Source organism: Xiphias gladius, chromosome 23, assembly GCF_016859285.1.
Source record: "Xiphias gladius isolate SHS-SW01 ecotype Sanya breed wild chromosome 23, ASM1685928v1, whole genome shotgun sequence".
NCBI lineage: Eukaryota > Metazoa > Chordata > Actinopteri > Istiophoriformes > Xiphiidae > Xiphias > Xiphias gladius.
This window is the reverse complement of record NC_053422.1, coordinates 29,441,914-29,455,397: the sequence shown is the minus strand read 5'-3', so window position 1 is coordinate 29,455,397 and position 13,484 is coordinate 29,441,914. Positions and strand designations below refer to the sequence as shown.

The following is a 13,484-nucleotide window of genomic DNA, read 5'->3' as shown; positions in this document are numbered from 1 at the left end:
TGGTGGAGGATCAGTGATGATCTGGGGGTGCTTTAGCAAGGCTGGAATCAGGCAGATGCGTCTTTGTGAAGGACACATGAATCAAGCCACATACAAGGTTATCCTGGAAGAAAACTTGCTTCCTTCTGCACTGACAATGTTCCCAAACTCCGAGGATTGGTTTTTACAGCAAGACAATGCTCCACGCCACACAGCTAGGTCAATCAGGGTGTGGATGAAGGACCACCAGATCAAGACCCTGTCATGGCCAGCCCAATCTCCAGACCTGAATCCCATTGAAAACCTCTGGAATGTGATCAAGAGGAAGATGGGTGGTCACAAGCCATCAAAGAAAGCTGAGCTACTTGAATTTTCTGCACCAGGAGTGGCATAAAGTCACCCAACATCAATGTGAAAGACTGGTGGAGAGCATGCCAAGACACATGAAAGCTGCGATTGAAAATAAGGATTATTCCCCCAAATATTGATTTCTGAACTCTTCCTTAGTCAAAACATTAGTATTGTGTTGTTTACTAATGAATCTGAACTTGTTTTCTTTGCATTATTTGAGGTCTGAAAACACTGCATCTTTTTTTGTTACTTTGACCATTTGTCATTTTCTGCAAATAAATGCTCTAAAGGAGAATATTTTTATTTCGAATTTGGGAGAAATGTTGTCAGTAGTTTATAGAATAAAACTAAAATGTTCATTTTACTCAAACACATACCCACACAGAGAAACTGATAACTTTGCAGTGGTCTCTTTTTTCCAGAGCTATAGATTAAAGCTGACTAACTTTAACTTGAACTAAATTAAACAGGATTAAATCCAAAAGACTATTCAACAATTCAACAATTTTTATATTGGTCACCTTCATTTTCAATGATGCATTTGAGGATTTGCTCCACTGTATCCTGGTTCTCTTCATCCTCATCTGAAATACAGCAAAACAAAAACCAACACTGGTTAAAGAGTTGGTACACGTAAGGTCACCTAATTTATGAAAAAAGGTTTTCAGATATCTGCCCCAACATAATGGAGATGAATGGAATTGTGAATGTGGTGCTGTCTTTCCAGGAACAGTGTCCCTCTTACTCAGGATAGTCCACAAAACCTGTTGTCAACAGTAATGCAGTAGGGCTATTTTCTTTTGGAGAAAATAGTTCCAGTGAACACCGTTGACAGTGATTTCTGTGGATTAACCTGAGCAACATGGGCACTTTTCAAGAATCGTAATCTGATAATGCCTTTGAAGACATGTTGCTGTTGAGGTGTATACAACATTTTTAAATGCTATGAGCGCTTACATTTCGCAGACAATTTTTTTTTTTTTTAAAAGTCCCCTAATGGGTTAAAGTACTTTAGATAGCCTATGTCACCCAAAAGTACTTTCCCACTTTGTTTTAACAAAATATAAGAAAAATAACTTGTTGAGCTGGACATTTGTGTGTAGTGTAGGCAAAATATTTTCTAAATAAACATTATGCCTTTCAGATCAACTCATCTTCTAATTTCTTGAGTATTTAGTTGTATATGCATGTGTCTCTGTGTGAATGCCCATACATTTTCATAAACAATTTTATGTATCAAAATGAGTGTATGTTTAAATAACTTTATTATCTGTGTGTTTTTGTAATACACATTTCAAAGACAAAGTGTATAGTTTTGTGAGTGTTTCTATATTTCCGAAGAAGTGCTCTGGTAAAAAAAGAAAAAGATGAAAAGAAAAACAGAAATAAATAAGACTTTTTTCTTTGTTAGTAGTACATCCAAACTGTGTCCTCTCTTGGCTCCTCATTACCAGCATCATTACTATCACTTTTAATTTTAATCAAATTTGCATACACATTCAACACTTTAAAACACAAAGAAGGCAGTTTCTCACCACAAAAATAGATAATGCCAGATTAGAAATGAGATAACAAGTCAGTTTGAATATTCATTATCCACTTTGTCCTTTTTTAAAATCTGAATTAATTAATACTTTGTATGAACAACAGCTCAAATAGCTAACTGTAATGTGAAAGGTGTAATTGTCCATGCTGAACTCACAGATAATTATCACCAAACTCTGCCGTTCCCTTCAGCTTTATGGAAATTTCTAGCCTCTTTTAGCCCGTTTAACCGTTTTGGTTTTACGGCCTGCACATTTGTCTCTCATCATCCTCATTTCCACAGTGCACAGCTTTTTTCATGGAAATAGCTCTGAAAAAGCCACTGTACACTATCTGCTCAGCAGCAAACAGCCAACAGACACAGTTACAGACTAGCAGTGAGGCATTTAGCAACTAAGGGGCCAGACATTTTTCTCAGGAGTTGGTGGAGACAAAACCAGATGTAAAAGAAGAAAAAACTGGACTTATATTCATCAGATGGACACAAACATAACTAAAAATCAATGCTAATGTTGCTCTTTGTGTGCTTGGTGTGTAAATAGGCAACTCATTGCTAACATGTTCAACATATCAACTTAGGTGAAATGTTGTGTTTACAGCTTGTTCCACTGCCCCCGAGTGGCCAAAACATCAATTAATGCAGCCTTTCTTTCTTCTTCCTTTCTTTCTGTTTCTGTTTTTTCCTCTATTCTGAGATAGGTAAGATGATGAATGGTCATCCTCAACGTAGAGGAACAGAAATGCTATAACAACATGCATTTTGCAATATTTTTGGTGAGACTGTCCTCCCATTAAAACCGACCCCGTAATTAGTCTTTGCAAGCAGCTTATTACAACCTATAATTATGTTTTATTTTTAAGCGACATCTCGCGACATGCCCCAAAACGATATGTTTATGCTCAAGTGACAAAGCCCTCTAGTGGCTGTAGTAATTATGAAAAAAGCAAAGGAGGAAGTCAGGTGCCATTGTTTGATAGCAATTTAGTCTGTGTAGGGAGGAGGTTGGGTTGGATGAATGGGTCGACAAACCATTGGACTTAAACAAAATGCTGGTAAGGAGGAGCAGAGAGAGGACACGTTATTTCTTCTTTCAAACCAACAGTTACCATTGTTTCTTTTAACCATGAACTTGAACGTTCTGCAACCCCAACCACGTATTTATAGTATTATTGTAGCCATGATGACAAAGGTCCTCTAAGCTTAACTACGTGCTTATTTTAACCCAAACCATGATCTTTCCCTCAACCTGACCAAGTTGTTTTTTGAGCCTAAACCTAACCAATCCTTTATCACAGCATCATAAAAGGTTTAGTTATTTGTTTCTCGAAAGTGATTTTGTTTGTTTGATTTGACAGTTTATCTGTGGCATATGTTTCACCGCCATGGGGACACAATTTCAGGAAATGCTTCTATGGGTCATATGAGAGGTTAGGTACAGACAACCTATAGGGTCATTTAGGTTTAGGTTGGAGGACTTATGGCACTACTTTCTAATTGTGTATGAAAATGTAGAAAAGTCTGTGATGTGGGATCTGTAAAATAGCACAACAATGGCTGCATATGGTGGACAATATAGAATGATGGTTAAACTGTTGAGAGGAACTACAATATGTCTGCGGATAAACAAGTATTTTCTTCCATCATAGAATAAATATAGTACTTGTGCTGTAGTGCATGCTAGAAAGTAAAATGTTACCCCCATGGATCAGCTTCTCAGCACATACAGGGATTATGGACACTAAAGGGGTACTTGATTTAGTATTGCACTCCAATAAAATTGATGGAATCACAAGAGACAGATAAACAGCAATAGGAGTGTCATGATCTCTGTTCCCCTCAGCCTGTGTCTCATGCCTCTTCTCACTGATTCTGTCTCACTGTCCCTTCATCTCCCCAGACCTGCATTACCCTAACTTTCCACAAGATGTCCTCAGACTTTCCCTCCATTGTCTAATCACCTGACTGCCCCATCCATCCACACAACTTTTACCATTTCCCCAATCAGCCCTGAACTATTTAGAACTGTTGACTGCCTTTGTTCCCTGCCAGAACATTGTTTTTTGCAGTGTACTTCATTTCCTTGTTCCTTGTTTCTGCCTACCTTCCCTGTGTTTTGACCTTTTGCTTTTCGTTTGGACTTTGAATTCCTGCCTGAGCTTCATTGGATTTGTTTGCCTGTTTGGATTGTCTTCGCTGGTTTTGATACATTCTTGCTTCACCATCTTGTAAGCCTTTGTTCTAATTTGTTCAATAAATTAATGAACTTCAATCTGCATTTGGGTCCTATTCCCTGTGTTCCTGTAACCCTGCAAGCATACAGACACTGAGATATGGGTCAAACTCCAAAAATGCTGGATCCTACATTTGCCATAATATAAAAAAACAAACAAACAAAAAAAGAAATGCAGAGAGAAATGTCACTTGTCCATGCCTTTAAAAGACCAAACCCCCAGGTTGTAATGCAGCCTTTCTATTATGTATTTGTAGTCTTCAAACCCAATTTTACATAACACTGATGACATCACCAGGGTTGTTCTTCATTGTAAGTTCATAGTAAAATACATTTTAAAGTTCGTCCAGTCACAGAAGACATTATACAACTGTTTCCACAGGCTGCATAGTAATCCCCAATACTAGTAAACTGATCTTTATTTGTAAAAAAAAAAAGGTTGCTCCTTTCAGCAATTGTGACTTCCTTGCCTATTATACTTTTTTTCTCAACCCACCGTCTGCATTTCCTCCAACTTTCTCCTCCTCCTCGTTTTCATCGTCCATGTCTCCGGTTCGGCAGCGGTAGCCCTTCTTCTTCAGCAGGTGGCAGATGAGGAAGCCCAGCAGTCCAGTGAGGAAGAAGAGGAAGACCACCAGAAAGATCATGTAGGGCGGGGGATGCTCCCTCATCCCTGAGGCTTCTAAATCAGTCATAATGTGGGTTTAACCTGAGATTAATGGAGAATTTTGATTTATTAATGCTGTCATGGCACACATTTTCTTGTACCTTGTACTTACTCCCTCAGGGGGCTATTTATCGGCTACAACTTATACTGGGTTAAATAAAAATAAGTTTTAAATAAAGAAAAGAATGAGACTCCTTTCCACGAGAATAAACTGGGACATTAGAGAGAAACAGAAAAGGAAGGACATTTTTATCGTGTTTTGTAACTGCTTCATCTACATTTGTTTAATTTACTATGTTTTTTTGTTTGAAGATAAGCCTAATTCAAAACCTGTTACATGGCTGGACCACGTATTGTCAATGTGTGAACTCGAGGACGTAGTTGAAAACTACGCACTGCTAAAATCCTGATTTTCTAAATTGGACCTGACAAAATCACTATACACATAAGTTAAAGACAACAGAAGCTCATTCACGACTATGTCAGCTGCCGTGCAGTCAGTTAAATGAGACGCATAGAGAGGTTTGGCTGTGGAGGTAAAGCCTGACCTGGCACTCGCAGGGCAATACTGCCGACTCTCTTTGATGGAAAGTAGCTAAGGTTTGTACAAAAAGTCGCTAGGTTTGTCTTGGTGCGCTTTTGAAAAAAAATTCACTAAAGGGGTCTGAAAAGTCAGTTAATATAGCGAGAAAGGTACTAAGTTGCCAACACTCCATATTAATGCCCCATTGATGACAAAACTGTTTGCGCTGATTTATTTTGAAAGAGCAACAGCCAATGGGATAACTCCAACACTCAATCAGCCGACCAATGGTGTAATCTCATCACCCAGTCATGTGACATTTGGCTGACCAATGGTATAATATTCACGGACATCACTCAAGCCAGTCATGGACATTTGCATTTGTAAGGCTGGCCTTTCTGTCACGGTCCAGTCAAAAAGGTGAGAATGACAGCCGTTGTTTTGTGTGTTTTTGTGGTCGCTTGGCACCTCCGTAGTCATTTTGTGTCTTTTTGTGGTGGTTTTGTGTCTTTTTGTCAAAGGAGTACGTTTGGTTTAATCTTTGGTAGAGACATTTTTTGTCAGATAGCCAAAATAATATGCCACATGTTCCCTATCTCTCTTTTCGCATTCATATGCTTTTTTTTAGTATTTGAAATCTTTTCAAGAAAATGTTACAAAAAATAAATGTATACAACCCTGTAGGTAGTGTGCTATTCTGTTTGAACCAGTTATCTGCTGTGAGCCATTTTGAAATCTCAGCTGAGATTCTGTAGTTCTGTCCTTTCATTTTGTTGATATGGGCAACACAACTCAAGAGTTTCATGACAGAGCGACAGCAATACTCAATCTCATCATTAGATTATGTTAAAAACATTCTTATTAGTTAAGGTCAGCTGTTACTTACAGTTTAAACAGGTAGTCTTTCCCTCCCACTGCTCCAGTAAATGATGGATTAATCCTGGAAGGCTAATAATGTAGCACATCTCTTCTTATGCAAGTAACACCAGAATTGTCCAACCAATGATAATTTGGTGGGATGAGAGCATATCGACCAACCAGTCGACAAGGGAGACACCGCCCTACTTATTGGTAACACAGAGGGGAGTGAAAATGGCGAGATCATTTGAGGTGGGTAAAGATATTGGTAGGGGCAATTCAACAAAATTTTGACAATGGTAGGTGCATTATCCTGTTATCTGTTAATACCCAAATCTACACACATACTTTTTGTGGTTGTTTTTGCAACTCTATGTGGTCATTCTGTCCTTTTTTGGTTGTTTTGCATTTTTATGTGATCGTTAAGCATCTTCTTTTGGTTTTTCTGCATCTGTAAGTGGTCATTTGCATCTTTCTGTTACTGCTTTGCCTCTTTTTGTGGTCGTTTTGCATCTTTTGTGGTTGTTTTGTTTCACTTTGTGGTCATTTTGCATCTATATGTGGTTGTTTTGCATCTTCTGTGGTTTTATTTCGTCTCTATTTGGTCATTTTCCATCTTTTTGTGGTTGTTTTGTGGATGTTTTTCATCTGTATGTGGTTGTTTTGTGGATGTTTTTCATCTCTATGTGCGTTCTGTGTAGTTGTTTTGGGTCTTTTTGTTGTTGTTTTGGATCTCTTTTTTTTGGGGGGGGGGGGGTGGCCAACCCCTCTGGCTGCACTCCTGTATACTCAAAAGATGTATTTTTACACACCAGGTTGGAAAAAAATGGGTTGTTAATAATATTATAATTGCTGCATTACAAGTAGTTTTACAATACCACTTCCAAAGCCCTGTTAATGTCCATGCCGGCTCTCTAGCATGGCTTACAGGGGCAGTGAAATGCATGAAATGGACCCATTGGTAAGGTTAGAAGATAAACCTGTGCTTTTTCCTGTGGGACAAGTCAAAATGTCTGCTTTGAATATGGCCTGCCGTCCTAAACTAGGAAATACAATACAAATAGCAGGAAAGTCATTGAGACATCAGTCAAGCATGGTCTGTTCATGCACACATAGTCCTGAGCAGAGGTCTAATCTGCTATTCAAATGAAAACACTTGTGTAGGCTTGTATGGGCTTTCATTTGATTATAAAAAAAAACTACAGCAATTAGTAAATTACCAGTACCTTACTGCCCAAAATTAATCATTAGATTGCATTTATGATTATTATTTATTTATGTTTCTGTCTTTAGCCACTAAAACAAAAATATAGTCAATATGTTTCTGTGAGTGTTTGACAGGAGGAAAGGTTGGGCTGGAGTAAGTACATTAGAAGTGTTGAAGAGAACTCTGGAGTCTGCTGGGCTGACTGCTGGTGATATCCATCAGTGGGAAGTCCCTGACAAACTACTCTAATAAAAGATGCTTCACAGTGGTTTGACACAACTGCAGGCAATTTATTATCACTTTTAGTACCACAAGTACTGCTGCTACCACTTCTATTATTCTCTCTTGTTTGCTTAATAGACAGTAACACTTCCAGTGAGCCTTTAGTCAGTTAGACACGTCATAGGAGGAAAATCACAGCTATAATTTAAACTGACGATTCTTTTGTACATGCTGGCTCACAAGCAGGGTTTACAAAACATAAGGAATGGAACATACAAATGTTTTTTATCTCACCTGCGCTTTTTTCTGCAGTGACAGATCAAAATGTCTGCAATGAAAAAGGCCCATGATGGTCTAATATATTAGCTGTGGTGAAGCTTTCTTCACATGAGAGATTCTAAAATGGTTGTAAATGGGCAATACTATACAATATTGTACTAAAATGGGCAATCCATTGCTGCCATTCTACTGCATTCACACAATGGTAGATGAATGGGAAGAGCCGAAAAACCTCCTATTATTCTGGCTTGGGAGTGATCACACATTATTCCGAGATGGTTTCCCCCACTGCTAGAGTTGTACATAAGTTAAACAGCCTAAATTGGCTACTTTTTCATTATGTTTTTGCATCATTTTGTTAAGAATTAGAACCAGATACAAACAAGCACTATATAGCTCCTTTCAAATTAGCTGAATTTATGAGGTACCACTTTCTGATAAGGCACCATTTATTAAAAGTTTTTATGCTTTAAATAATGGGTTTAAATGTTATTGATCAGTTTCTAAATGGATTATGGTCCACATGTCCTATAGCCCTTTTCCAGAAGATAAGTGGTCAAACATACCATTGGAGAGGTCTCCCTAATGAATTAATGAGCCAAAATGGCAAGCAAAGTGTTGTGCTAGATGAGGATTTTCCACAACCTGGCAATCCAAAAGTTGTTCTTTTTAATGGCTTATAGCTGTTCTATGAAAATTTTTTTAACGATTTATTATCAATTAATAAAACCATTAATTACAATTCATAAATCAGTTATAATCGTGCCATATCAGTTGGTAGCATTTATTTTATTACCCAGCAAACATTTCGACATTGAAAAAAAAAGGTGAAACAATGTCTAAATTTAGACATTGTAAGGAGGTTTAAACATGTAGCCCAAATGAAAATTCAACCAACTTTAGGTGTCAACGTCTTCATCGTCTCCACAATGTCAAGTCACAACATATATGTTGTCTAAAAGTGCTGTCTATAACTTTTAGTGATTATTAAATTGCTATATCCTGACATGTTTTATGAAAAACTGACTTACAAGAATTTCAGAAATGCTTATGTTCACATCAGGGCTAAGCACAACCACTATTCAAGAATTCCTGCACACAACATCTGTTCAGATAAATCTTTTCTGTAAAATAATTAATTACAATATAGTAATTACAATATATTAATATATATGTTAATAATATACGTGACTATATATGAATTAATTAAAAACACCATCTTCAAAGAGAGTGCAACAGTTTGCACTCCTTGTGTGCTGGAATACTGTGAAGGAAAAGCTGGTTTATCATTTATTCACTTTTGGTGAGGCTCCTATAGAAGTTTCAAGGTCTCTCCCAGGGGCCTTGGACAGATGTTTTATGAGTCCAGGGGGGCCTACCTATGGAGCAGCCTGTCGCCTTACCATATATGGAAATAAGTTATTAGTTATCCCTGTCTGAGGTTCAATTTATGGCCAGTGCATGGGTAGCACATGGACATTACATAAGTTTCTATGTTATTGGATAATGTGTTGAAGTAAAGATAACCAATTGAGAAGTTCTTTGTCTCAAGAAACACTATAAAAGATGACTGTGAGACTCTTTCTATTGAGAGACTCTCCTTTGACTTATTTTGATAAGGTTTGTTTGTCTCCTGTATTGTAACTTACAATATATTTCACTTTAACCCTATCAGTGTTTTGTGTGTTTAATTGTGTTCAGATTCCTTTGTAGAAAAACTTCCACAACAATACTTTGTTTTTGAATGCTGCATTATTCCTTCTCTGATTGGCACCCTGGGCTAAGTCCAAGAATAAGCTGAAAAAAGGATGAAATTAAATCAGAAAAGTCAATAAATTAAAAAAAAGTTCAAGTGCAAAACAATAGTTCAGTCATATGGCCTGGTTTAAGAGGACAATGATAGAAGCATCACAGCTATAAGGGGTAATTGCTATAGATTATGTTAAAAAGAAAGGCTGGAGGTGATAAATACTACTTAAAAGGGGCAGTGTTTACATAAACCTTTCATTACCTGTTATAATGCATTGCATTGTATTTGTAACCCCCCAAGGTGTCTATAATATTTGGAAATATCTTACTAGAATAATATTACATTTTATACAGATGAGTTAACATGGAAGTACAATTTATGCATTTTTGAACACATCAGGCAAAGTAAAAGCATTTATATAACCCTGAAAGTTGCATATGAATGCATATAAATCCTCTAATGTTCTCCATTAATAAATAACTTACCGATAAATGTATAAAGAAGCCTTCGTCAAGTGCTCTTTGTGCTGCTCGAGTTGACTCTGTGACTGACTTCTCTTCGAAAGGTGCAAGATATGTGCAGTAGGTTGAAATAAAAACTTCCCTGATTTGGATTAGAATTTTGTATGGACAATCATTATGTAACACTTAAAATACAAAGACAACTTCCAGGTTGCATATTTATAAAGGTAAATATAATATGAGCGTTCCACTAAAGGAATTCAGGAGTTGGAGATCTTTCAGTGAAATATTGAGCAAAGTTGGAAAATGCTAGACACGCGCAGTAGATTGAAATTGGTATTTAAAAGGGATAATAATTCTACGTAATTGCTTATTACGCAAACAGAACTTTCAGGTTGTGTATAAAAGTACTCTATAACACTGTTAGGGTATGAATTTATCCTCAATAACATTTAATTTTTTGTAAGTCTGATTTTTTTGTGGTTTAGTTGCAACCTGCACATAATTTTAACCCGTTTCACACCAGAGGTTGTGCCATAGACCTGCCGTCAACCCCCAGGTCAATGAAATTTTTGCAGGGTGGGGTTAATAATGAATTTTATTTAGATGTAACTTTGGGAAATATCTACCTGTTCAAACTTTTCATTAACTTCATGTAAGCAGTAATCAAATTACTCTTTGTATGCAGTAATCATAATAATTCGAATGTCAAATGATCATTAAAGTATTTTTTTTATTAATCAACACTGTGAAACCTTACACCATCGTTTTTCAAACTATCATTAAATCATTTTTTTAATTAATTACCTCTGTGAAACATTACACCATTGTTTTCGAACTATAATATCTTGTAGTAGAATCGGAGACAATATTAAACTATTATTTACGAGATCCAGCAAAGAGTGGATAAAAAAGAAAAGCACTGGAACCTAGGAGGAGTAAGATTGTAAGTCCCACAAAGGGCAGGATAAGGGACATGATATAAATATGAGTGCTTTCACCTTCAAATTCAGTTGCTCCCAGGACCAGCGCGGTTTATTGCGCGATTTTAACTATATGCAATAAATCTAAATCAAATACATCAGACCAAGAGATCATCATGATTATTTGATTATTTCTGCAATTAAAGAGTTTGTTGAATTAAGGATTGTGGCAATTTTATTAAGTACAATTTTTTTTGTGAGAATACATCACTCAAGGACATTATCAACTGATATGATAAGGGCCTTAGTAAATACCCAACTTCAAATCCATGTGTCAAAATGTATGTTAAGACCTTAATTAAATGGTGCTATATTCCTAAGTAAACATGTTGTGTTAAATTGCTTCAAACTAATCTGACACAGCAAACCTGGAGGCAGGCATTGCTCCAGCAAAGGAGTAATGGTTGGTATCTGGGCAAAATACACTGTTGCTGGTGACAGGGTCCATAACTTGTTCACAAATACATTTTGCCCTAGGGAGCCCTACAGGGTTAATTTGGCCATATATGGCCCAATATATACTGATTAAAGTATGTATATTGGAGGAAGGTATCTGTAAAACTACAGACTCACAAACTGCTAACAAGCAAAATACAAATACAAATGGCCAGCTACGTAAAATGAGGTAATAACTTTTCATTAGCTAAAAAGACATGTTAATGATTACATGAATGGAAAATTGAAGTCTTGGCTCAAGGGTTACTGCCTTTTTTGCAGGTTGTTACTACAGATTAAATTACTTTACATCACTGTTTTTCCTTTTTTTGTTTTTTTTACAATGGACGCCATACAAAAGAGAGTTACCATCAGAGTTCAGTTTTAGGTTTTTCTTTTCTTTTTTTAAATGTATATACGCATATATAGCCTGGTATTTTTATTACATACAGTATAGAACTACTAGTATGTCAATACTTGTGAATCAAACATTAATGACCCAATTGGATAAAGATTTAAAGCCAATAGTCTACTTCATAAAAGAAAACAGAGAAAGAGAAAGTAACTAGCATCACCAGACATGAATAGATGAACATTCCTGGACTCATTTACAGTTAACTGAACCATGTTTGAGCTTTAATTTATTTTCATTTTTCACTTAATATCCTTTTTGATATTCTGTGATATCTCTCAGGTAATTGAATGTGAATAGGCATGTGCATGCTTAGCCAATTTACTCCAAACTTTTTTTCCAAAAAGTTTTTGATTTACTTACTTTAACTACCTTCTTTAATATGACATTCAAGTAACAAGTATACCTTAGCTATAATCCTTCTACATATGCATGAGTATAGCAAAATACATTAACCTTGGAACACCTTTTTTTTAATGGCTGTTACCTGACAAATAGATAGTCCTTACCCTATTCCTGCCTGCGAACGGTGGACCCATCCAAACATGTAAAAGTCAGCATGGTCAATTTAAAGTGTGCCAACAAAAACACAGAAAAAGCTGGTGAGATATGGTTGATAAACAATGTAAAATGTTTGTGTTGGATAAGAAGCTAAAACTAGCAGACAGTGTGTGCCCCTCCTATACAGTGTGGGTTCCCCTTAGCCCCACCTTCTCTGTCTATCTCCAGAGAAGTAGCGAGGCACAGAAAGAGTGTGAGAAAGAAAAGAGACAAAGATTAAAAAAGGGAACCTTATTCTCAATGATAAAAACATGTGAACCTGAAAACAAGCAGAAGCCTATAAATATGATACTAGTTCTCAACTGTAATACTTATACAAGCATATACAAGCTCATGTATATATACACACACACACACACACAGCAAAGACTATGAGCTAACATGTAGCAGTTTATCACTGTTGCCCTCCCGCTGCCTTATCAGAGTCCAACAACACCCCTCACACACATACACACACACACAAACACATACACACACTTATCAGCACTTGTTCCCTCTGAAATGTTTTAGTACATCAGTAGCACTCACCACTAAACAGCTTATTTTTTATTTCACCATCTTTGTGAGTTTCAATAAAGGTTTGTGTAGGCACAGTGTAAATCAGCAGTGCCGCAAGTGAAATGATGATGAATATATGATATGATGATATGAATAATATCAAATGGTCAGCTCCATTCATACACTAATTGTACTGTATGCCTATCACGCAACAAGTTGTGTCACATGTTATGGTTTATTCATTTCTCAGTTGAAAAATTTAATGTTAATGTCCATTGGCATTTCTCTAATTCTGCCATGCTTTATTACATGCATTTTACAATTTTTTTTTAAAGCACTCTCTCCTTTCCATATCAATGTTTTATTATAACTATGAATAATATAGTTTTTCAGCAAAATTGGATGAACAATATGGCAACCTCAAGGCAGAGCTGTCTGTGGGCTTTAGCTACACTCAACCCTCAATACAATGAACATTTCTCCTAAAGGTCTTGAAACAGTGCAGGTTTGAGAAGTAGTGGG

At 36.6% G+C, this 13,484-nt stretch overlaps 1 protein-coding gene across 8 annotated transcripts in view; it reads right to left on the bottom strand.

Moving 5' to 3' along the window:
* Window positions 1-12,512, bottom strand: part of rell2 (RELT like 2) — a 31,249-nt gene extending 18,737 nt beyond the window's left edge. For 6 of the 8 annotated variants that reach the window (XR_005706550.1, XR_005706549.1, XR_005706551.1 and 3 more), the window contains exons 1-3: window positions 12,413-12,512; window positions 4,603-4,815; window positions 852-914 (exon numbers count right to left, since the gene is read on the bottom strand). Coding sequence is in view for 1 of the 8 variants with exons in the window: in XM_040119469.1 (XP_039975403.1) it covers window positions 852-914; window positions 4,603-4,801 (262 nt within the window). In the remaining 7 variants the exon portion in view is untranslated. Of the gene's footprint in view, window positions 1-851; window positions 915-4,602; window positions 4,816-10,097; window positions 10,216-12,412 lie in introns of all 8 variants that reach the window. The other 2 variants (XR_005706553.1, XR_005706554.1) reach the window with 2 other exon arrangements.
* Window positions 12,513-13,484: the final 972 nt, after the last annotated feature.